The sequence below is a fragment of the Hylobates moloch genome, unplaced genomic scaffold, assembly GCF_009828535.3.
Source record: "Hylobates moloch isolate HMO894 unplaced genomic scaffold, HMol_V3 SCAFFOLD_6, whole genome shotgun sequence".
NCBI classification, from domain to species: Eukaryota; Metazoa; Chordata; class Mammalia; order Primates; family Hylobatidae; genus Hylobates; species Hylobates moloch.
In genome coordinates, this window is record NW_026652281.1 from 3,518,241 (window position 1) to 3,542,610 (window position 24,370).

At 51.7% G+C, this 24,370-nt stretch overlaps 2 protein-coding genes across 2 annotated transcripts; both read right to left on the reverse strand.

Annotated features, from left to right (window-relative positions):
• Positions 1 to 9,290: 9,290 nt before the first annotated feature.
• Positions 9,291 to 10,325, reverse strand: FOXL1 (forkhead box L1). The gene has a single exon (XM_032155875.2). It carries the CDS (start codon positions 10,323 to 10,325, stop codon positions 9,291 to 9,293), a length of 1,035 nt encoding a protein of 344 aa, XP_032011766.1.
• An 8,981-nt stretch (positions 10,326 to 19,306) lies between these two features.
• FOXC2 (forkhead box C2) lies at positions 19,307 to 22,190 on the reverse strand. The gene has a single exon (XM_032155876.2). It carries the CDS (start codon positions 21,690 to 21,692, stop codon positions 20,187 to 20,189), a length of 1,506 nt encoding a protein of 501 aa, XP_032011767.1. The 5' UTR covers positions 21,693 to 22,190; the 3' UTR covers positions 19,307 to 20,186.
• Between the last annotated feature and the right edge of the window lie 2,180 nt (positions 22,191 to 24,370).

Sequence of the window (24,370 nt, forward strand, 5' to 3'; positions counted from 1 at the left end):
TGCTCAATCTTTCTCCCAAGAGTGTGGACAAGGAGATGACGGTACAGGGCTTTTGCAATACCAAACAGTTGGGCTGTTTCTTTCAGCCCTGAACCCACTTTTTTGTTCCTTCATGCCAAGTGGTTTTTCTGAATAATCTGGGCACTTGATGTCAAGCCTTCCCTTAATGATGTCAAAACCACTGGTTCCCAAAATCAGTTACACTAGAATCATTTGGGAAGGTTTTTGAAATACCATTTGGGGTTGCAACACTGCTGCCAGCACCTTTAAAGCTGCTCCCCCCGCCACACACACACACACACACACACACACACACACACACAGTGATTTCAGTGCTTAGCCCAGATCGAGATTCACTGGTTTACACAGACAACAGAAGTCACAATTCTAACCAACAGTTATTCGTGTAATTTCAGGAAGGATAAAAATCAACCTGAAAACGGAAATAGATCCTGACAGGGCTTAGAGAGAGAAGCCAGCATGGTTCCCCCATGATAATGATGGAGAGGACAGCAAAGTCACTGACTGGACCTGCCAACCAGGGGTCACTTGGCAAAAGTCTTTGTTCCCAATCCCTGGTGCCAGATGCTACAGCAGGAGGTCAGAATCAACCAGAGGGCTGGGAGTGCTGGACTCTCAATTTCAGGACTAATTCTGAAACTGACTAGCCATGTGCCTTAAGAAAAGCCACCTAACCCTCTCTGAGTGTCCCTGTGTTAGTGTGTGTGTAAGTGGAGAAAATGGTAATGCCTACCTCACATGAAGGTGGTTAAAAGAGAATGAGAAAGTGGATACGAAAATTCTTGTACAAAATAAGTCTCTTTCATCTCCCCGTACATTTCTTCGCACCTTCCTGTGAATCTTCAATTATATCAAAATTAAAACTTTTAATAAATAAACATTTTTCACTCACCTGTCTCCATTACCAAGCTGTTAGCAATTAAAGTAAAAGAAGTGTGACTTGCAGAGTTCTCTGTCCCCAGTATTCTGCATGTGCACTGCACAGGCAATGTTGAAATGCAACTTAGTGACAGTAATGATGACAGTGGTGGGAAGGGTGTAATGATGGTAATGGTGATGGTGGTGGTGGTGATGATTGTTATAATAATGGTGGTGGTGGTGATGATGGTGATGATATGATGGTAATGGTAATGGTGAGGGTGACGATGATGGTGGTGATGATGATGGTGATGATGTCAGTGAGGGTGATGATGGTGATGATGGTGGTGATGATGGTGGTGAGGGTGATGATGGTGATGATGATGATGATGGTAGTGGTAATGATGATAATGATGTTAATAGTGATGGTGGTGGTGATGGTGATGATGGTGATGGTGATGATGATGATGGTGATAGTGATGGTGGTGATGGTGATGATGATGGTGATGGTGATGATGGTGGTGATGATGGTGGTGAGGGTGATTATGATGGCGATGATGGTGATGGTGGTGAGGGTGATGATGGTGATGATGATGATGATGGTAGTGGTAATGATGATAATGATGTTAATAGTGATGGTGGGGGGGAGGTGGTGGTGATGATAATGATCGTGATGGTGATGATTATGATGATGATGGTGGTGATGATGGTGATGATGATGATGATGGTGAGGGTGATGATGGTGGTGGTGGTGATAATGGTGATGGTGGTGATGATGATAATGGCGGTGGTGGCGACAGTGATGATGATGATGATGGTGGTGGTGATGATGATGGTGATGATTGTGGTGGTGGAGGTAATTGTGGTAGCATTAATGAAATAAAAACAACTTAGAGAAAGATGATATACCAAAAGAAATACCAAAATACATTGGAAATACCAAGCATACACTCTTGGAGGTAGGATTATTACAAGTAATTGTGGGGCTACAGGTAAAAAAGGTTTGTTGCCTTTTTACCACCTTTCTGAATATTATGCATTTCCTGTATGAACACATATAACTTCTACAGTGGTATTTTACTGAAAGACAAATCTACACAGAATAAAGAAAAAAGGTAGTTGAGGTCATAGAAGGATGGTGAGAGTCCACTCTGAACAAACAAAACTTGTATATAAATATGCACAGATGAAAAGAAAGAAATGATAGCTAATGCTGAGTAGGTCTTCTCTCTACCCCTACAAATGCACCCACTGGCATCTATACCTGACTGCAGGGGTTCTCAGCTCTGGTTGCAGAATCAACAGAATTGCCTGAGGAACTTATAAAAATACTCCTGTCTGGTTTCACCAGAGGCCAAGTGAACCAGGGTCTGCGGTCAGGACACAGACGCTGGGCGAATCCAAAACTCCCAGGTCATCCTTGGGGCAGAGCAGGTGGGAACCACAGCCTCATGGGTTTCTTCTCATCACATTCGCATGCTGCAGTGAACACCTCCCAAAATGGCTGAGTCAGAAATGCAACACACTGGAGATACATTTGTTTCTCTTCCTTATGCCACAGAGTGGCCCTTATGGAGACAGGGGGCTGCCCTTCCCCTGACAGTGTCTCCCTGCACATCCATCCTTGTCCCACAACTTGAGTCAATGCAGAATGTCCATTACACTGAGGGTTCCAGAAAGACCCCTGGGCAGTGCCAGTGATGAATTATTCATCATTTCCCCACCAGTCACGCTCTCAAGATGGAGGCTGCAGGGCCAACTCAAAGTCCAAAAATGTGGGAAAGTTTATTTATTTCTCCAAAACATTCCTGATTTGTAATGTGCTTTCTAAAAATGTTCTAGCTGACCAAGCTCTGCTATATTTAGCTACAGCATTGAAAAGAAATACTCTACACTTTATAAGGCGGGCTATGAAATGCATGAGTTTAGGGAAAACTGCTCCTCCAGGCTAGGCCTTTTCTCCCCAGGAGAGGGGTGGAGCCTCTGTTTGGCTTATAGGAATGGTCTCAGTGCTGGGGGGCAGAAATAAAGAGTTGTATTCATTCCCAAGGCCCTTGAGTTCACAATGGCTAGACAGTCAGCCCTGGGAAGTCTCCTCTAGGCTCCTTGTACCGCCTGGGCAAAGCAAAGAAGCACCAAAGGAATGTTACTCTCCTCCAGCCTGTGAAAATCATCTCTCCTATGGTTTTCCTAAGATCCCCTGCCGTCTGTAGCAGCTTATTTTGCTTTTGGTTTCGTGTTCAAATGGTTGGATCATCTCAAGAGAGGAAACCTGGCAACAAAAAGATGAAATGGATCCCACCTTGCCCAGGCAGGAGAACTGGAGAAATCAGCCCCAGAACCCTTCTGTTCTTGACAGAATTCTCTAACATGAGCAGCGCTGTTTGTTCGTGTTTTTGTTGCTGAACAGAGAAGTCATGAATGGAGACTAGAGGTTACGTCTGTATACAGCCATAGGACTTAGCATGTACTGAGTGTTTTCTGTATGCCAGACATTTTACAAACATCAACTAATTTAACTCTGATGAGGTCTCATGCAGGAGGAAAGATTATTCTTCCTGTTTTACAGATGAGAACGAGGGCAGGCTGTTGTCATGAATGTATAACCATTATTTAATTTATGCCCCATGACAGCTCTATGAGGCAGTTACTAATGTTGTTTGTACCCTTGCCAGGAGTTAAGGGACAAAAGACTTAGGTCATTATGCCAATGTCAATAGCAAGTGAGGGCTCAGCTGCATTATTAGGCTCTGTCTGATGGGCTCTAAGGCCACACTCTTATCCAGGTTAAGGAACCCTCTTCCGGGGCCACCTCACCCCGACTAGATCAATTACTGAGGGGTAAGGAATCAATAAGATGCAATTACAGCAATTGTTCCCATTGTTGGGTGTGTTGGGGTGGACCTGGAAGAGGTGGATAGGAGATGGTGACCAGCTACCTGGGAGACATGAGAAGCCAAGAGCTGTGGGTGGCATGAGGTTCATAATACTTTCTGCTGTGCATTGCAAAGGCATGAGCTGTTCCTTAAAGTTCACGTTGTCGAAGTCCACATGACCTCGCGAACTCCAGGGTGTTTTCCTCACCCTTCCAAGTGGGCTTAACACGGACACTGCCCTGGGGTGGAGACCCTTTCTTCATCCCAACTTCTTCTGGATTGGGCTTGAGGATGCCCTCGCCAACCTGTGGTCCACACATTCCAGAAGGGCAGGACAGCATCAGCCACACAACCCAGCGAAGGCTGGGCCCTGTGGCTCACCCCTATAATCCCAGTGCTTTGGGAGGCTGAGGTGGGAGAGTCACTCAAGGTCAAGAGTTCAAGACCAGCCTGGGCAACATGCCAGACCCCTCTCTGCAAACATAAAAATTGTAAAATAAGCCAACTGTAATAGTGTGCATGTATGGTCCCAGCTACTCAGGAGGCTGAGGCAGGAGGCTGGCTTGAGCCCAGGAGTTTGAGGCTAGTGAGCTATGATTACACCACTGCACAGCAATCCAGCCTGGGCAACAAAGTGAGACTCAGCCTCAAAAAAAAAAAGAAAAGAAAAGAAAAAGAAAGAAAAACCATTGCTACTGTGCACAATCACAGGCAGTCCAGCAACTTCTCAGACTCCAAGACATCCAGGCAGAGATGCATGGCCAGAGCAGGCCCTCTCTGGAGCTTGGTTCAGGCCGAGGCCCTGCCCACCTAAGAGGGACCCAGATTAGTATCTACAGCCTGCTTTTCTTGGAAGCTTGCCAGATGGGAGATTCCAGTCTTCTTGAACTCCAGATGCAGCTGCAGGCATTGTCTGAGACATCCCAGCCTTGGTTCTTACATATCAAGGTGTGGTCAGGGCAGCAGCAACTTCCTGGTCCCAGCAGAAGGACGCCCAGTGTGCTGGTCACAGTCAGCTTGCCCAGCCCTTCCCTGGTCCATTCTCAGCCCCTCTTCACCTCCTCTGCAGGTTGACCCCTATGGACAGCATTACCTGAGCTCCCTTGCAGGCTGGGCTTCTGGCAGGTTTCAGCCCAGAGGAGGCATCAGATGAGGCTGGAAGGCGGAAGAGGAGAGGTGGGGTATTTCCCTTCCCTCCTGTCTGCTCCAGCACTGTGACTTTCCACTCCAGCTCTGAAGGTGGTACCTGCTGCGGGCTGAGGGGGCAGAGGCAGGATGGAGCTGTTCTCACCCTTGCTAATCACTGGCGGTTTCCTTCACCCAGCCCAGTCCTCCACAAATAGTCCTTCCACCCTGATCCTTTCCATGGAGCCATCTAAGTGGGTTTCTATTTCCTGCCAGGACGATGATTCTTGTCCCTAATGGAAAAAAACAGGTTGGGACCAAATCTTTGTCCCATTGCCTCCCTCCACCCCCACTGCTAGTGTAAAGACACCTGAGTTGACTGTGATCCCCCCAGATTTCATTTGCACCCCATGGTGGAGAGCCTGAGCTTGACTCTACATCTGGCCTATAAGCCACACATTTGATTTGCCTGGTGCAATTGGCATTTGGATGCCATCTGAAGGGATAGAACTTCCCTCACCCCAGTTCAGCCCAAGCGCCACCACTGCCCGCTCCAGTGATCAGGCCCCACTCCAGGTCACTGTAAACAACTGTAGCCCCTGCCTGAGCCCTGAAGAACTCAGTACTGGGGCCTCTGGATAAGGACCAGCAGAGCAGACAGCTTGACATGTGGCTATTCAGGCATATTTTAAAAACTGCTTTAAATGTGAGCCAAAAGAATCTTACTTTTCCACAAACTCACGCTCTTTATTTTTAATGGACAAACTTTGTTTTGTATCATTTATGTTTTTCATTCTATGAAACAACCTTTATTTCATGGAAGCAAGACTCCAGCCACCCCGAAGCCAGGAAGTGCACAAAATCATGGCTCACCCCCTATTTTCTCACTCCCGGTTGCAGCTGGTGACTGGAAACGTCACCCACTTTTGTGATGTTAACATTAACCTGCCAGGGTCTGGGCAGGCTGGCTCTGGCTTTCAGCTGTAACAATAATTATATGTGGCTAATTCTTTAACATGCACACGGGCACACACTCACTACTTTGAGGGAAATGGTGAAGAACACCATTCAAACGGGCACAATTAAATCTGAAAATGGCTAAGCAGGTCCTGTTAGGTTCTCAAAACTCTTATGGTTCATTGGAGGCCCAGGAGGCCATTTGTTTCTAGAAGAGCCAGCAACTAGATAAGGCCAGGCAGAGCAAAAGTCCTTTGTAAAGTTCTCTGTCCTTGTGAACAGAGGGAAAAATTCTCAAAGCGGCTGTCTTCCGCCATGTTTAAATAAAATCTGTTAGTTTCACTATAATAACACAGAACAATAAAGTCATCCCTGGTCCATACTACATAGAGAAACAAAACTATTAAGCTATATAGAAATTATTATCTATTTTTAAAAACTATATAGAAAAACAAAATCTTTCAAATAGTATCAATACTTGGGTTAAAGTGAAAGGACTCAGTACTTGATCTGAGTTTCAGGTATATTCAAAAAAGATACATTTATGAGCATTCATGTACACAGAACAAATACACACACACCCCCTACACATTCATGTATATATATGTATATACACATATATAAACGTGCACATATGTATACACACTCAGTTATCATACACGTGCTGCCATATCCTCATTATGATCGGTGCACTCATATGTGTGAGGGTATGTGTTTGTGTGTGTGTGTGTACTCAGGGCTTGAACCAAAGATCATTTACAGAAGACAGATCTGTTCCCTTTGTTCGGATGAGAGCAGAGAGGTATTCCTTCAGATTGCATAGCAGCACAATGATGAGCTTGCCTCTGGCTCACCCTAATTATAGCTGAGATTTTGTTTTAATTAAGAGCAGAAACTATTGACCTTATTGAGCCATAATTTTGAGCCAATGATTAAATCTGGATCGATAGAACAGCTATTCAGACTGGTAAGACCCAAAGCTCCTCTTTTTGGTTCGGGAGGAAGGAATACACATGAAATTATACAGATTTCATAAAAATGACCTCACTATCCATTTGTCTTAGCTTTTCTAAACCAGATGAAAGTGGGGATTAAATAGAATTTCTCTTTATGCATGTATAAACACACAAGGTGGACACATCTGCATTTTTTCTGTGTCATAAAAGCAACATTTGTACAATACTTTCTGGAATAGTAACTTTACAATATGATCCTTTTAAAATTGCAAAACATAGCCATCACAAATTAACAAAACCTCCCAAGATAACATATCAAACACAAAAAAGAAAAAGCACAGATTAAAAACCGATTCAATATGGCAGAATTAACTCATCGTGCTTTCTGATATGGAGGCAGCTTCCTGGGCCCAGCATCCTCTCCACTCCTTCCCCTCCATCTGTGTGTTTACCCCTCGGAAGCCAGAGTCTCCTGAGATGCTAACACGACTCCCAAATATAATCCCAGTCTCCTCTTTCTTATTACACTGTTTGTTTATTTCCCTCCAGTAATCCACTGAACCAGTCACTGAGAGGTTAATGAAAAAACAACTTTATTCACAGAGGCTGAGAGTCTGGGATAACAAAATATCCAGTGACAGCCCTTCCACTACATTTTCAGTTAATCACAGTGAGCCTGGATCTCAGCAATGGCACCTCCTGGAAGTTCTTCCAATCAAGGCTGGCCTGCAGTTTCCGAGTCTTCCCACTGGCCTGGGTAGAACCCAGTCGTGGAAGCCTGCTTCAGCATGGATATGAGAATGAATTTTCCAAAAGTCACCTCTATGCCTATGAATTATCCAATTACTCTGCCGGCCTGAAATGTCCTTTCCAACACATTGACCAACAGGCCCTCTGGATTCAAAGTTTGTCATCATTTTTAGACAAGTCCTGGAAACTATTTTAAAAGCGATCTTAAAGACCTCCCTCCCAGCCTGTTTCCAATAATGCGTGACTACTTGTGTCTTTATCACATGACATAAAATAAAAGTGACTTAGAGGTCCAGAAAATTGCATTTCAGGGCCTCGAAGATTACCCAGCTAGAGATGGCATAGAGGTGGGTCTCATGTCCCCGAAGTTCCAAGCTGAACTTGGTTGTGAACATCTCAATGTTCTTAATCAGATTTCTGTTGCAGAGCTTTGCTCCCCTCCCCAGACTGTCAGTCACCTCTTTAAGGTATTGACTTAGCATCAGCCTCCAGGCCTTCCTGGCAGGGCTGGGAGGGAAGAGCTGGCAACTGCAGGGAGTGCGGGGGCCAGGAGTGTCTGGGAGATTCCTGCCATCAAGCCTCAGATCCTCTGGGGCCCAGAGAGGCCCCTTCCAGCTGACACCAGCACGTCCCCTTATTCTTCCCCCGCATTCATCCCTCTCTCTCTCTCTGCATCTGCTTTTGGTTGTTTCACCCAACTTTTTACATTAAATGTAGTCCTTCATTATCTGTTTCTGAAAAATATAGCGACCACCAAGCCTGGATCTTGAAAAAAGATGGAAATCAAAACTCTGACACTGTCCCAGGCATACCCCCTCCCCCTCACACCCTTCCTCACGGTATCCCTTGAAATATTTTGATCCCTTAAAAACAAAAGCAAAAGGATAGGACGTCTGCTGTTGTGCGTTACAGAGCTGCATGTGTATTGGCTAATGAGCTATCATAATGCAAGAAGATGTTATATAGAGTGCACTTTCTTAATAAAAGTTATTAATACAGGCGTTTTCAAAGGTCAATGCTTAGAGTCAAGTATTTATGCAAAGAATAAAACATGTTCCTTTTACTACCCAGAAAGAAATTAAGAGAAAAATTCTCTGTTTAAAATAAAAGTGTTATTGCTCTGGGTGGTTTATCAGCATCTATACCTGAACATAGGTCATAAATCCTCATCGCGCCCTACATCTCCCAGAAAACCTGAAAACCCGGGGTCACCCCCGACACCTCCACAACTTCAAGTCAGCTGTGACCACCCACCACCCAGATGGGCTCAAAACCAAGGCCTGAGCCACACGGCAACAGCGAAGCAGGCGACAGTCATACGGGGGTCGCCGGTCGAAAGGACCACACTGCACCTGTAGGGCCTGCCTTGGGTGGTCTGCGGGCCCTCACATGCCCCGGACGCGCAGGACCTGCAGTGGACGGCTGAAGACCACACTCCATTAGACAGGCCAAAAGTCAAGGAATCTCCGGCGGTAGAGGTCCCTGCAGGGCCCATGTGCGGTGCCCATGACCCCGCGGGGATCTTTTAAGTCTCAGTAGCTGCGCCCGGTTGCTCGGAAAAGTTTGCTTCGGTGAACGCGGGGGAGCGCGCCCACCTGCGCGCAATGGTTGGTAACACTTTCCTGAACCCACAGGCCGACCCACGCAAAGACCATTTTAAAATCCTCCGCCGGTGGGAGCTGTGGCCTTTCGCTCAGCGGAGGCTCAGGCTGGGCCAGGGAGGAGAACCGTGCCATTGTTTGCTTTACTAGAAGTGGAGCACCGTGTCGGGAAGCTGCAGGGGGAAATAGGAGAGGAAGGGTATCCCGAGCTGGTAAAAGCCGCCCTGGACGTGCGGGTCGAGCATCAGGGAAGCGTTGAAAGGCGGACGGAGGCTGGAGGAGGCGGCCAGGAGCGAGGCACCCAGACGGCCGCCGGGCCCAGGCTTGGCACCCCCTAGGAGCTCGTCCCCTGAAGGCGGCTTCTGGCCCTGCCTTCCCGCCAGGATGCTGTCTATGCTGAAGCTCTTGGACTTGTCGGAGCTCTTCGGAGAGCTACGGGAGGCGGGGCGCAGAGGGGACCCCGGGCCGTTCCCCGTGCGTGCTGGCTGGCCGACCGCCACTGCCGCTGCGCCCTGGGTAACGTCACCGGCGTCTTCGTTCGGGGACGCGGTCCCCGGCCAGTGGAGGGGCGCCGGCGGTGAGGGGCCGTCCAGGAGGGGCGAGGGGCCCGCGGGCGCTGCCTCCAGGCGAGGGATTGCGGGGCCCGAGTCCCCTGTCCCGCTCCCCGCCTCCGGCTGCGCCTCCGCGCTGCGCTCGTGCGTCTCGGCGCGGGGCCTCTTGGCCTCCGGGGCCCCGGGGCCCGGCTTGGGCTTCCTCTTCCGGCGCCGATAGTTGCCGTTCTCAAACATGTCCAGGCAGCGGGGGTCCAGCGTCCAGTAGCTGCCCTTGCCCGGCCGCCCTTTCTCGCGGGGCACCTTGACGAAGCAGTCGTTGAGCGAGAGGTTGTGGCGGATGCTGTTCTGCCAGCCCTGCCGGTTGTCGTGGTAGAAGGGGAAGCGGTCCATGATAAACTGGTAGATGCCGTTGAGCGTGACCCTCTGCTCGGGCGCGTCCTGGATCGCCATGGCGATGAGCGCGATGTAGCTGTAGGGAGGCTTCTGCGGGGTCTCGGCCCGGCCGGAGGCAGCCAGAGCAGCCGCGGGGGCGAAGGCCAGAGGCAGCCCGGGTCTCTCGGGACCGTACAGATAGAGCATGGGCGAGGCGGCCAGGGCAGGCAGCCGGGGATCGAAGAGGTGGCTCATGGCAAGCGAGAGCCTGCGCTGCGCTCCCCGCAACGCAGGAGACCCGGGCGGCCTAGGCACTGCGCCCCGCGCCGCAAGGGCCCTCCCGGGGAGCCAGCCGTGCCTCTTCCTCTGGCTCTGCCGTTCTCCCCGGCCGCTCCGTGCTCTGTCCCTTCTTCATGACTTTAAAAATGTTAAATAATTGTTGTAAGTTTGCTGTTATATGTTGACTTAGCCCTGGAAAATAAATTGTCTATGATAAACAGTCCTTGTGTTCTCAGCCCACCCACATTAATTAAAATTTCATTGCTGAAAAACTCCAAGCTTTTCCCTCCACGTGTCTTTTTGATACCAGCCAATCGGTTTTGGGGCTATTCCTTCATTTGTTTATAGAATTAGTCTGTTGATAAGTCCGCCCACCCAAGTTGAATCAAGCTGTGTTTATTTGGAAAAATTTCCGGGCACCCAATATATAAACGCACTGATCTGATGTTTGAAATATCACGTCCACCCCTTGACGCTGTAAGCACACACAGTCAGCGAGGCAGGATGTAGACCTCGGTGGCTCAGAGCAGGGTCTGCTGAGCCAGGAAGGAGAGGTGGAGATGGGGGTGGGTGTGCAGGGATGAGTTTTACGCTGCCCTGGGGGAGCCCCATAACCCCAGGGCCTCCCACAAAAGGCCTTTTCTTCTCCCAGGCTTAACCGGAGATGTCGAGATGCCACAGTCTAGTAAAACACTTTCTGAGGTCCTAGGAACCTTTTAGATTGGGGCAGGGAGAGTGTCTAAGAAGCCTGAGTGTCTGCTGAGAAGGGGATGCGGCCCTCCCTGGAAAAACAGGTGGCGGACCCAGTAGGAGGTGGCACTCTCTAGGGACCTGCTCTCCCACACCCTCCCTTCCAGGGGTCTCCGGAAATCGGAGGGAAAGTGGACTCTGGGAGCCCAGTCTCTCTGGAAGGGAAGGCCTAAGGCACTGGGGGCCTGCGGAAGAGCACATGGTTCACAGCTCCATTGAGGAAGGTTTCAAAATAAACCCATTTAGAGAACTGGGGGCAAAAGTAAGGTCCTCCTGATGGGGCCAACTTTGCAAGAAAGGAACACCATAAAAGGAGGCCGTGGCAGCTGGCGCGGGAGGCCTGGTATTTGTGAATGTGGGTCTCCAGCTTTATATTCTGGGCTTTCCTGTTTATAACAAGGAGGGGGTTATAACAACTTTACAAGTGCATGCAGCTGGCCCGTGATTACATTAGGCATTTAGGAAGCCTGCTTGCTCTCCCTGTATCCACCCACCCTGGGGTGTACGTGGCCCTCCACCCCCATCTCATTTTACATTTTCCCACATCACTGTTTGAATAAAAATCCTGAATCATGCTGATTTCGAAGGGGGCCTCTCTTCCCCACTCCACCGGTTAGGGTAGGGGTAGACGGCACCTAGTGTGACTACTTCCTGTTTATGACCACCACCTGAATATTAAAACACACACACACACACTCACACACACACACACACACACTTTCAGATAACTGGCGTCTCATTGAGCAAATCGTGTGAGTATGTCAAGGAGAGGAGGGAAGGGGGTGGATGGCAGGTGGGTGTAGAAATGGCTCACTGCCAGTGGGCCGGGAAGGAGGGAGAGGCGCTGAGGGCACTTACAGGGGTAGGGGGAGTGTCTGCCGCTGCCACACCCGGCTGGGGATGTGAGTGCCCAGGTAGCCTCTGAACACGGAAACGTGGCGGGCATCCTTTTTCAAAATGAGAAAACCAGAAATAACCCGTGTGTTTGGGGTTCCCGGGTACCCAGCCCACGGCATAAATACACCGCAGGGGAACGGGTAAATTTAAAATACCAGAAAGGAAGTCGCAGGAAGGGTGGAAAAACCGGTCTGCGTACCGGCACTGCCTGCGGGAGCGACAGGCCAGTCCCTAGGACACCTCGGGCCTCCCTCCGCGGCCCTGCTCCTCTAAAGTGGGTCCAGCGAGCAGCCCGGCCGCGCCCGCCTAGGTCCTGGGGGTGAACCTCTGGCCAGCAGGGGCGGGGCTTTGTCCTTTCGTGACCACTCGCTCTCACCCGCGCGCCCCTTTCAACCTAGGGGTGAAGAAACCTCAATGCAGCGCCTTTGCAACCCGCAGGCCCCACAGTCTCTGGGGTCACCCAACCTCTCCGGGGCCGCGCGCCCCCAGCAAGCTCAAGTTTGGATCCAGTTCCTTCTCCAGCCTCGGCGCTCGCCCCAACACACCCAGACCGAGAGATAAACCGGTGTCACTATGCAACCCTTTCCCCACCTTCCTATCCCACAGCCCCCCCAGCCGGAGCTCCCCAAGCGGCACCCGAAGTCCAGCACCCACATCCCTGCCTCTACCGAAACGCCCGCCGTCCCGGCGCGTCTTCTAAACTGTAAGACAAATCCGAGCTTGAATTTGTACAGTGATAAATACTGCCCGATTTGGTAATGGGCGGGACGCGGGCGGAGACACGCGCGGCTGGTGGGCGGGGCACCGATAGTAAAGCCAAAAAAAAAAAAAAAGAGAGTGGGAGAGAGAGAGAAAAAAAAAAAAAACAAAAAATAAATGCCCACGCTCTAGTCGCGGTTTGGAAACGCACACCCAGCCCCGCGCGTTTGCAGAAGTGTGCAAAGTCTCTGGGAGGTTTCAGCTGTAGAACTCCGGCATTGCGCCCCAGCCCGGCTCCAGAGCGGGTTTGAATCCCGGGCTCCTGGGTGATTGATGAGTTTGTAACCTGAGCCTAGGAGGGGCCTCTGTTAGAAGGAACCCCGCGCTGGGGCCATTTCCATATTTCCGGGGAGTGCAGGCTCAAGCCCAAGCCCTGGGAGTCCGAGAGCGGATGCGCCCTCGTGCGGAGGCTCTGTTGGCTCAGGCCGGAGCGTAAGACCTGCGGGGGGCAGCGGAGCCTGGGAGACGGCGGGGCGGGCCTCTAGAACGAGTGTCCTAGAGAGCCAGATGGGGACACTGAATGTTCCCTGCAGATTCATAAGCCTCGGATCCCAGAAAAGCGCGTCATCTGAGAAGTCACTTGGTGAGGGCTCACCTCCCAGCCTGCAAGAAAAGCCTGAGGTCTCTGGCCTGCCCGGACGCTCCGGAAGGACTGGAGTTTCCAACTCTGAGGCTTGAGCAGAAACGGGGTTCAGCGTGGGATGAGGGTAGACAGCCTCGTTCCCAGTCCTGGGACAAAGCGCATGTGCGCTCCTCAGAGAGGCAGATCAGAGCCCAGGCACTGGTGATGAAAACGGCCTCAGATAAAAAGGCTGAGGGGTGAGAGACACGAGCTCCCCCCACTGCGCCCCAAGCCATCCACTCACCCTTCCTCACTGGAAAGTAAAAAGCAGAAACCTGAGTTAACAGTAATCTGTGTCGCTTTCCAAATATCTGCATCACTTTTCCAAATGTAAAGTCGGTTAACACATATACAATGTGCGTGTGTGTTACATACGTATGTATGATTCAACCGCATGTGTAGCATGTTTGAGAAGAGCTGCGGTGGAAAGATGAAGGGCTTAAGCCCTCACCTTACTGACAACCTGAAAACATTGGAGACAAAGATGATAATAATATGAATAACTAAAATGTATTGAGCCATTTCATCCTCTCAGCAGCCCTAATAGAAACCTTTGTTGCTCCCACTTTGCAAACCAGGAAACCGAAGGAAGCCGTGTAAGTTAACCTGCCTCAGGTGTCCCATGAGGAAGTGCTCCAAAGACAGAAGATCATCTTATAATAGCACCAGGTGTGGACACTCAGGGCTCCATGGAAGTTCTCTTGCCAACCCTCACTACATCTGTGAAAGGCATGCGTGGCAGATTCACCAATTTGACAGATGATGAGACTGAGGCTCGGCACAGAACACCCCAAGACCCTGAAAGTAGGAAATGGCGGCACAGGGACCACAGCCCACGTGAGTGTCCCGCAAAAGTGGGTGCTCTGGGGTCTAACATGCTCAGTTATCTGGAACGGCTCAGAGGAAGAGATTGTCTGGAGTAGACAGTGGGAGAGGGGGAGAGGGGCCCTCCAGAAAAGAGAGGGTATGCAGCCCCCCTGGAGCTGGGAGATTCAGCACATTATAAGAAGATTCCAGAGTCCTTGCTTATGTTCCACCAAAACCCAGAAGACCTCTTCCTCCTTCCCTCCCCGCCCACTTTGAAAAGAGTGGAAGATTTCCAGAGCTGGAGGAGCAGGGCCCAGGGCCTCCCTTCTCTCGGGAGGCAGTGAGCGGACATGAAGGCAATGGTGGTCCCACTGGGTCAGCGAATGCAGAAGGAGACCCAAAAGCAGGGCGGCATTTCCCAAATGATGCACTTATTTATAGCACACCTTGTTCCCAGAAATGACGGAAAGGCTCTAAACCGAAGCAGTTGGTGCACATGCTTTCATGGGGTTTTTAAAAAGCCCAACCCTCTGCTTTCCTTGTAGAGCAGGAAGGTTGAAAAAGGAAGCAAAAGCCTGGCAGAATTAAAGGTGAGTGGCATCTTCCCAGACACAGTGGCTTTCCCTGCCGGGGCTGCACAGCACGGTATGAAAAATGCAGGTCACTCAGACCAAAGATTCCTTTCTCTTTCTCTTTCTCTTTTTCTCTTCTGTGTTCCAGGTAAACCTTAATGGCTGGTCATGAGAGTTTACTATGAACAGGACACTATGGAAGCACCTTGCCAACCGCTGTGAGGTTCATGAATCCCGGAGACAGCCCTCTCAATCCTATTACTGTTTTTAGCCGAGACGGTCCCGGAGTTGCATAAGGTGATCTGTCTGATGTCACCTGAATCTTTGTAAGGGCCTGAGTTGGTGCACGTGGATTCGGCCTTAGAGAGAGGGACTCCACTAGGGAGGCCACCTGTGAAAATAACACAAGACAGTTGGAGACCTAGGGCCAGAGGGCCGCTGAGACAGGCGAGGCCCAGTGTCTCCATGACCTCGCAGCCTGGGTGGGCATAGACTGAGGTTCCAGAGCATGAAGCTGTACCTCAGGACACAAAGAGGGGGGAAGCCTCCCAGCTCCATCCCCTAAATGGGTCTGGGATGCCAGCACCTTTACCAACCATCTCACCTTCCCTCTTCACACACCCATCGCCCAGGATGAAGTCCCCACAAGGCTGACACTCAGACAAACCTAGCCCTCTGCTTTTGCTCTACAGCAGGAAGGTTGAAAAGGGAAGAGAAAGCCTGGCACAAATTACAGGTGGGTGGTATCTTCCCAGACCCAGTGGCTGTCCCTGAAGAGCGGCTGCCAGCCTTCCAATCTCCCCTGAAACCGTCCGCCCCCTTCCTTACATGCCTATGTCAAAAAGCAAACATTTCAAACGTCTTGGCGGGCTGAGGCCATGCAAGAGGCAGGCAGGGAACGGGCTTCTCAAAGTTTGGGAAAGCATTTCAAATATGTGGTGAAGAAAGCGCTCACTGGGAGGCGAGGGGCGGGCTCTCTGGGTGGCTCTGACCCGGCCTGTCCCACTCACCTGGAGCAAAGGCACCGGACTCCAGACCCCCAACCAGCCTCAGCCCACTGGCACCTAAGGCATAAAACCTCAGGTCTCTACTTACCCACCTTCATCCCACTGAGAGAGTCAGACAGGGACCCAGGCAAACACACATTCCCAAGGTGCCAACCACAGGCTCGGAGACCCCAGCACCTTCTCAAGACAGGTGGCTCTGCCCACCCTTCAATGGGTGTCTTATCTTGGTGTCTCTATCTCCACCCAGCTCATGTTTTCAGTTAACAGTAAGTTCCCATCATCCAACCTTGCCCAACACTCCCACCCCCTTTTTTGGATGGGGGTGGGGAGGAGGAGTGAGGAGACCTTCACAAGCACACAGGGTTCATTTTCACTGGTGAGCTGGGAGCTCTGTTCACAAGCCTCTCCCTGCACCAGCAGCAACCCCCACGCAGTCACTGGGTAAAGGGAAGGGGACGGACCCCCGAAAGATTTATGAGCCAAGCGCAGAAGTTCCCAGGACCCTGTGTTTTCTTCTGCGTCTGGCTTCTGATCTTCATGTCTTGGTGGCAGGAGGGTCAGCAGCGTAAGTGAGGCCCTATGGCAGCAGCCCTGGCTATGCCCAGAACGGGAGTGCAGCGCAGCCCTGGCCACCTGGTCATTTTACAGATAAAGAGACCAAGGCCAGGGAGGGGAAGTGGTTTGTTCACACAGAAAGATGTGATCTTCTCATTCCTAGCCCAGTGCTCCAGCAATTCCCGGACAAAAGTCACAGCAAGATTTGCATCTTCAGGGATAGGTCACCTATTCCAGAGCAGTGATGGCCTTTTGACCACAGACCCAAGCGCAGCCTTCGAGAGGCCTGGGCACGGCCGGCAGGACGCAGGCAGTCCCTCTTCCTGAAAGCTGTGAACGTGGGGTGGAGCCTCAGAGGTTACACAAGATGGCCCATTCAAGGAGGCTACTCTGGCTGCAGCCTCTCTGGGGCTGAGAATGTACGGGATGCTCAGAGGCCATGGGGGTCTCTCCGGGTGGCCCATATCTGTCATAACTGGACTATGCTTAGAGTCAGAGGCCACCCAGCCAAAACCCGCCAGGGACGCAGCGTTAATTCACTGGGAAGGTCTCTGCCATGGTGTTCGGGCGCCTTCATTTTATTAGCGACATCTTTGTGATTGGCCCTGCGATATCTTCTTACTGGGTCAGGAAGGCACAGCGTTATCAGACAGAGTTCGTGCAAACTGCATTTGCGTGGTCTGCAGAGCCGCCCCAGCCCAGAGTCCCTGCAGCCTGTGGCAGACACTCTGACCCTTCCATCCTCAACCTCCTTTCCCCTTTCCTTGAAAGGCCCAGAACCTCCTGAGGACCAGAAGGCAATAGGAAAAGGTGGCGGATGAGTGGATCAAGAAGAGCCAATGCCCTGGGCATGCACTTTTTGTACACTGGGCAGCGGACGAACAAGGTGGCTGCCAAGATGCAAAACTGTTGGCGAGAACGTTGGCTGTTCACAGCACGTGCTGCGGAATCTTCCCACTCAGCTGAGAGAGCAACAGATGCCCTAGAGGCCGTTAAGCCCCCAGGCCTGAGGTCCACACAGGCACTGTAGGACGCCGGGGTTGCAGGAGACTGGGGCTGCGCAGAGCTCTGAGCCAGCTCACAGCACAAGGCGCCGCCGGCCTTCTAGCACTTACCGTACCTATCCCCGTCCCCACTGAGATGGAGGAAGCCTTGAGTGACAGGGTCCTCAGATGAGTCCCAAAATCCCCAGGCCGCTACACACTAAGGGCCTGGTTCTCCACTCTGCTGCCGCCGAAGACCTGAATAAAGCTTCAGATACAATCCCCCAGTTGCCCACGTTCCCCAAGGAATGGAAAAACCCCCTCCCAATCACCTCCACAAGGGCCACTCACTTGGGCTTCCGGCCCCCACACAGCAGGACTTCTTTAAAAAGGCTTCCTAAAGGTGCAAAAGCCCAGCGGAGTTTCAACAGCAGGGCTGGGGGCTCTCAGCCACACCATCGCTCTCCTTTATTTCCCGTGTGTCTCTCAGGCCTCGCCACTAACAGGACACCAAAGGTTTCAAAGCTTCCGATGAGGGCAAGCTTTCAGAAAGACTTCTTTAAAACATCAAGGGAAGGGAAAAAGCCAGCTCGCTTAGGGTCTGCAATACTCTACTCTTCTCCTGGGGCAAATAGCATGAAGCGAGCAGAAGTAAAATGAAACCATCACGGCAGACGCAGGCAAGGAGCTTGGGCCACCTTCTTCTGCAGCTTAGACAGGGTCTCTCCCCACCCCTACCTCCTTAACTTCCTCCTCCTGTTCACTCAACCAAAGCCCGCCTGGCTTGGGGCCTGCTGAAAGTCTAGCACCCGGACACCCAGGCACCCGCACATTGTGAAAAGGAATGAAACAGCCTCCAAGTCTTAACTGTGTGCCACCTCTAGGGCCACAGATTGAAAGAGTCTGTGTTACACATATGGGGAAAATTATTATGCTTTAAGCTTCCCCTAATTCTATTTCAACATAGCGTAAAGTGCCATTTTTAAAACAACAACAACAACAACACCCGGGTTAGTTCAGCGCCACGGCATCAAGCAAGATCACCTTTAGCAAAATCATCACGTCTTGAAACGTTAAGCTCACAAAGAACTTCAGCACCGGCAAGGTACAGCTCACCTGCTGGGGTGGGAATTGATGAAGCTTTGGTCCCCAAATTCACACATAGAGGCCAGCAGGGGAGTGGTGGGTTCAGCCATTGAAATAGATAATAAAGCCATTTCATCAGCTACATTTCACAAAAACCATGTTGCTATTAAAAATGTAAAAGACAAGACATTAACATTGAAAAGAAAAATAATCTATTATTTAACATATTGAAAAACTTGAATCTAGAACTCTAAAAGCATCATAAATTATTTTTGAAGGGTAATGAGGTTTTAACATTTTTCACTGCGATGAGGGTGTAGATTTAGACATGACACGGAGAAGTAACGAAGTCTGAAATTCCCCTCTGATCTGGCTGCTAAGGGGGATGGATATTAAACGCTAGAAAATCCGTCCCCTTCAGACCTTCTTTGGCCCAGTTCAAATTCTCTGGAAAACCATTAAAGCAGGCAAAGAAGCTCAAAATTTATAAAATCGGGGGAAAGCAGGACTCACCCTGGGTTGCAGTTAGCAAACGGGAAATGTTTATTCTTCCCTTCCTTCACCTCCTAAATTGGGGACGGCTGGACACTGAGATGGAGTGGCACTGTTTGTTTTGACAATTAGCATGTTTTTCTGCATTTAACAAAATGCATCACAGCAAGCTCATGGTCGGTCCTTCAGGCAGCCCCCTCCAACTGGGCGGTTTCTCGAAAAGAAAAAAATCCTAGAGTGGGATTTTAAAATTAATCAAAAGCCTTTTTCTGTCACTAAACAAGACAGCAGGTGTGTGCTCCTATTCTCTGGTCATTTTTATGTGTCTACACATATACCCACCTGTATAACAAAAATAATCAAAGCAGGTGGGTTTGCAAACACACCTCGTTTTTAAAAAATGCAACAACACAAACACTGTCCAAACTTTGGGCAGAAGAAACAACATGGGTTTATTTTAAGGTAAGTACAACAATTAAGACCACATAAGACAAACATAGATGAAGTTAGATTTTTTAAGTTTTTTTTTCTTTTAGGAATACTCAGGGTGGAACCTACTATACAAAACCATGACACTTTGTAAATAAAAAGTATCAGATACTTGACTTCTTTATCCACCAACAAAAAAATAAATTATTTTCTTGTTTTGCAAAAGACCTACAATGGGAAAAAGAATTATATCTCATAATTGTACAGGAAACAAAACCCACATCGGTTTCTTGAATTCAATTTGGCAGTTATAAATGGTTGGGCAAGATGAAAAAATTATCCAGTGAACTCAACTTTAAATATTATATTAATGGCTCTGAACAACAACAACGACAACAAAATAGCCTGATTACAAATCCACACATTTGTACAGCACGGTTGGAGAAATTTAAAATTACACACAGCACATACATTATCTATAGAGACCCCCATACACCTATGGGGGCCCCTACAGAAAGTCACTAGGGGCTCGCTATGGGATTTGGTCCATAACTTAACTTTTGAAAGCTCAGGTCGAGCACAGCACAGCCGTCCTGGTAGGGGAGGGGGATTTTAAGACCAATACTCATTTTGCTGGGCTGCGTCCCTTTGCAGGGGTTTCCTGGGATCCCAGAAACGGGGCGGCGAATTAAAGTTACCTGCGCTCTTCACAGACGGCTGGGGGCTAGCGTGCCCGCTCTCTGCTCCTGGGTCTGAGAAAAGGTTGGTGGACATGTTTTGTTTCTTTTTTGCGTCTCTGCAGCCCCTTAACTGTCTGGTTGGGTCGGGGCTGGGAAGCGAAGCCGGAGCGGGCCAGGGAGGGGAGGTCCCGGGACAGGTCAGTATTTCGTGCAGTCGTAGGAGTAGGGGGCTGCGTGGCGATAGAGAGACGGCGTGGATCTGTAGGGCAGCTGACAGCTGGCATTGCCACTCACCTGGGAGTCCCCGAGGGTCGAGTTCTCAATCCCCAGCCGGTGGGAGTTGAACATCTCCCGCACGTTGGGGAAAGTTTGCTGCTGGGCCGCGAACGTGTGGCCGGGAAGGTGGTTCAGGTCCCCGCTGTGGTTGAGATACCAGGAGGCCGCCTGGGCCGCGGCGGTCCCGGGCTGCGGCGTCGGCTGGGGCTGGGGAGCCGGCGGGGGCGGCGGCGCCTGCGGGTGGTGGTGGCCGTGGTGCTGGTGGTGGTGGCCTGTGGCGGCGAGCGCGCCCTCCTGGCCGGCGGCGAGGTTGAGAGCGCTCAGGGGCGACGTGGGGCCGCTCGGGTGGTCCGAGAGGGCCTCGTCCAGGGCGGGCGGGACGCACATGTGCGCGGGCCGCTCGGCCCCGGTGTACAGGCTCATGGCTCGCATGCTGCACTGGTAGCCCCCGGCGGCCCCGGCCTCCAGGCCCTGAGCGCACGGCTGGCCATAGGCGGCGGGCGGCGCGGCGGCGTAGGGCAGCGCCAGCGGCGGCACCACCAGGCCCGCGCGTCCGGCCCCCGGGCTCAGCTCTCCGCCCGGCGGCGACGTTCGCAGGGTCATGATGTTCTCCACGCTGAAGCCAGGCAGCCCGTTGGGCGCCGCGGCGTGGTGCTCGGGCAGCGAGCCGTCGGGAGAGCCGGCGGGCGTGGAGGCCGCGCTGCGCGGGCTGCCCTGCAGCGCGCTCTCGGGGCTCAGCGTCTCCACCTTGGTGATGACCGGCAGCGCCGGGGACGCCGCCTCGCTCTTGATCACCACCTTCTTCTCGGCCTCCTTGGGGGCGTCCGCTAGGTGGGGGGCGGCCGGGGCGCCCTTGGACGCCGCCGGGGGCGGCTCCTTGAGGTGGGCCCGCTCCTCCTTCTCCTTGGACACGTCCTTCTTTTTGAAGCGCCGCCGGCGCCGCAGGAAGCTGCCGTTCTCGAACATGTTGTAGGAGTCCGGGTCCAGGGTCCAGTAACTGCCCTTGCCGGGCTTCTTGTCGTCGCGGGGCACCTTGACGAAGCACTCGTTGAGCGAGAGGTTGTGGCGGATGCTGTTCTGCCAGCCCTGCTTGTTCTCCCGGTAGAAGGGGAAGCGGTCCATGATGAACTGGTAGATGCCATTCAAGGTGATCTTCTTCTCGGGCGCGTTCTGGATGGCCATGGTGATGAGCGCGATGTAGCTGTAGGGCGGCTTCACCAGGTCCTTAGGCGCCGCGGGCTGGTGGTGGTGGTAGGGCGCGTAGGAGCGGCCCATCCCCGCGCTGTACTGCTCCGGGTGGCCGGAATAGACGCCCATTGGGCTGGCCATGCCGCCGTAGCTTCCCGCAGCCCGGTAGTAATTCTGCTCGCTCAGGTAGGGCACCACTCCCAGGGCGTTGGGGTCGGACACGGAGTAGCGCGCCTGCATGCTGCTTCCGAGACGGCTCGCCGGCGCCCGCGCGCACGGACTGCGGCCGGGGGAGCGAAGGGGGCCCCGAGAGCGCGAGAGAGCCAGAGGAGGAGAGGAGGGGAGCGGGAGGGGCGGCCCCGGGCTCCTGGCAGCCTCTGGGGCGAGGGGGCGCGGGCGGCGGCGCTCGGGCAGAGCAGGGGCGCGCGCTTTTAGCGGACCGGGCGGATCGGCATCCTGGAGGGCGCGCCCCGGGCGAGCGCAGCGCCGGCCCCGCTCCTCGCTGGCTCCAGGACCCGGCGGCGGCAGCGCGGGCAGGCGGCGGCCGCGGACCCAGCGGAGACGCCGCGGCCTGGGGACCCAGGTGGACCCTCGGCCCGCGCGAGGAGGGGCGCAGGAGGCTCTCCAAGCCCTCGGCGAATCGGTAGCCCCGAGGGTCAGCGCACCGGGGTCCAAGCGGCTGCCCCGCGGAGCCCAGAAAAAGAGGCGAAGTCCCTTTTAGGGATTGGGAAAAGTTTCAAAAGTCTTCTTGCTGAAAGCGAGTTTTTACTTTCCTCGGGCCACGCCCCCTCCCAGAACTTTGAGCCAATCACCCGGCGGCTGAGAGGAGTCGGCGCCAATCGGGGCGAGGAGCGCAGGAATCCGTCGGCTCTAAGACCCGGCCGCCCCGGCCTCCGCGGTGACTCCGTCTTCACTTGAAAAGACTTCTTAAAAAGTTATATCTTATTAAAATTTATTATATGATCACATTTTGGTGAATGGGCCCACATGCCCAGAACAAAAAAATAGCTACTTTCCTCTGTTAAAATAAATCCGTTTGAAATATAAAATAGAATGTATTAATGGAGTAAAATATCTCCCCCAAAGACCTTGTAAGTAGCAATGATCCTGGGACATTTTTCTTATTAATGAGTGATGAAGCGAATAATTAGATTTCCTAATTATGGGGGCCCAGGTGTAATGGATTCAAAGCAAACGCGCTGCATTGGAATGAAAGGGCCTTTCCTGGATGTTATACATATTTAATCAAATGATTAATCATCAACAGGGACTTTCCAGGCTCGGGGTCGTCAGGGATAACCTATTGAGGTTTTAGAGGCAAACCCTAGAAACTGAGTTTCCCTCGCCCCCCGCCGAGGAGCCAGGCAGCGGAGTGGATAGAGGGGAAGGTAGCAACGTGCTGACAATTTAATCCTCCGAATTCGCCGTGAATTCGGTAAATCATCCGCGTCACTGCGAGCAGTTTTGTGGGGTTTGGGGAAAAGGATGAAGTGACTCTGCTATTTCCCCCTTTCGTCTCCCGCGTGGACACTCGCAGCCCACCAACTTCAGCTTCGAAACTCCTCTCCCTTTTCCCAGATAGAAATTCCCTCTAACAAGCTAACCCCGCGCTCCCAGAAGACCGGGTCAATGCAGCGACCCACCGGGGCCAGGCAAAGCCGAGTTCCTGGGCCCTGCGAGGAGAAACCCGAGCCTGTTTTCCGCGGGGGCTTCGCTCGAAGGCGCGCCCAATGAGCGCCGCGCACCGCGGGCACCAAACGTGGACGCTTCCCCCGGCCCAGGCCGGCGCCGGCCGCTAACACCGACCCCAGGGCGCTGTCCCTGCCTCCTGCTCCTGGCAACGTCCCTCTGGGAGTCTCCAAGTTGATTTTCTATATTTTAGCCTTTTTTTTTGTTTTGTTGGGTGGGTAGGGTGAGTTGGGGAACGCGCTCCGTGGGGAGACTGGGTGAGCGGTTGATTGCAAACGGTTCAAGATCCCTTGGGGGTGATATTCGGGAGGCAGACCTGGAGCGACTTGGATCTCCTTGAAGGATTTCTCCTTCCCTCTAGGAATCCCGGACAGTTTGTTTATTTGTGGACTGATTATTTATTCCTTCCACACCTCAATAATCAGATATCCTTTTCCCACTTTCCCTGAAGGAGTGAGACACCCCTTTAACAAAGCTCAACGCGGGCAGAATTTTGGAAGTTGCTGGTCTGTTTGGGCAGGGAAGAGGGCTTCAGGGAGAACATTTGTATTTCAGGTTTCCTTGCACCCTTCCTGGCTGTTCATCGGCTGCGTATTCGATTCTCAGCAAAAGGCTGTTGAGAGAACCCACCAGGCCTCTTCGCCACCAGGCGACTAGAAGGCGATCGGGGCGTGCCACTCATTTCCAATAAAAGAACAGAAGACGAAAATGTAGATGCATTACCTTTGTCTCCTGATCAATTCAAAGCCAAAAGGAAGCTACAAATCAGGTTCCTTTACCTTGAATATTCCACTTCTGAAACATTGTTTTTATGAGTATTCTGGGCTCTTTTTCTAACCTGATCCTTTTTCTTCTTTCTTTGAAACAAAGTAAAATAAAGCTGCCCAGTTCTCAGCTCACAGGCAAATGATTTGAGCTTTCTGCCCCAACCCTAAACTCCCACCATGACTTTATTATTTTTAATAACTCTAGTATTTCCGCATCTAGCTTAAAAAAATAAAAAAGGACTCTAGCAAAAAGTGCCCTTCTCCTGCAGCGCATGACAGGCACACTGATTTCGTGTCACGATTTTACTGGAAATGCAAGCTATTGATCAAGAAACACTCCTCAGCGTGTACGCTTCCTGGAGGAATATTATTTACTCTGCTTTTTCTCTGCTTTTACGAGGGGTGTGTGTGTGTGTGTGTGTGTGTGAGAGAGAGAGAGAGAGAGAAACAGCTTTATCACAG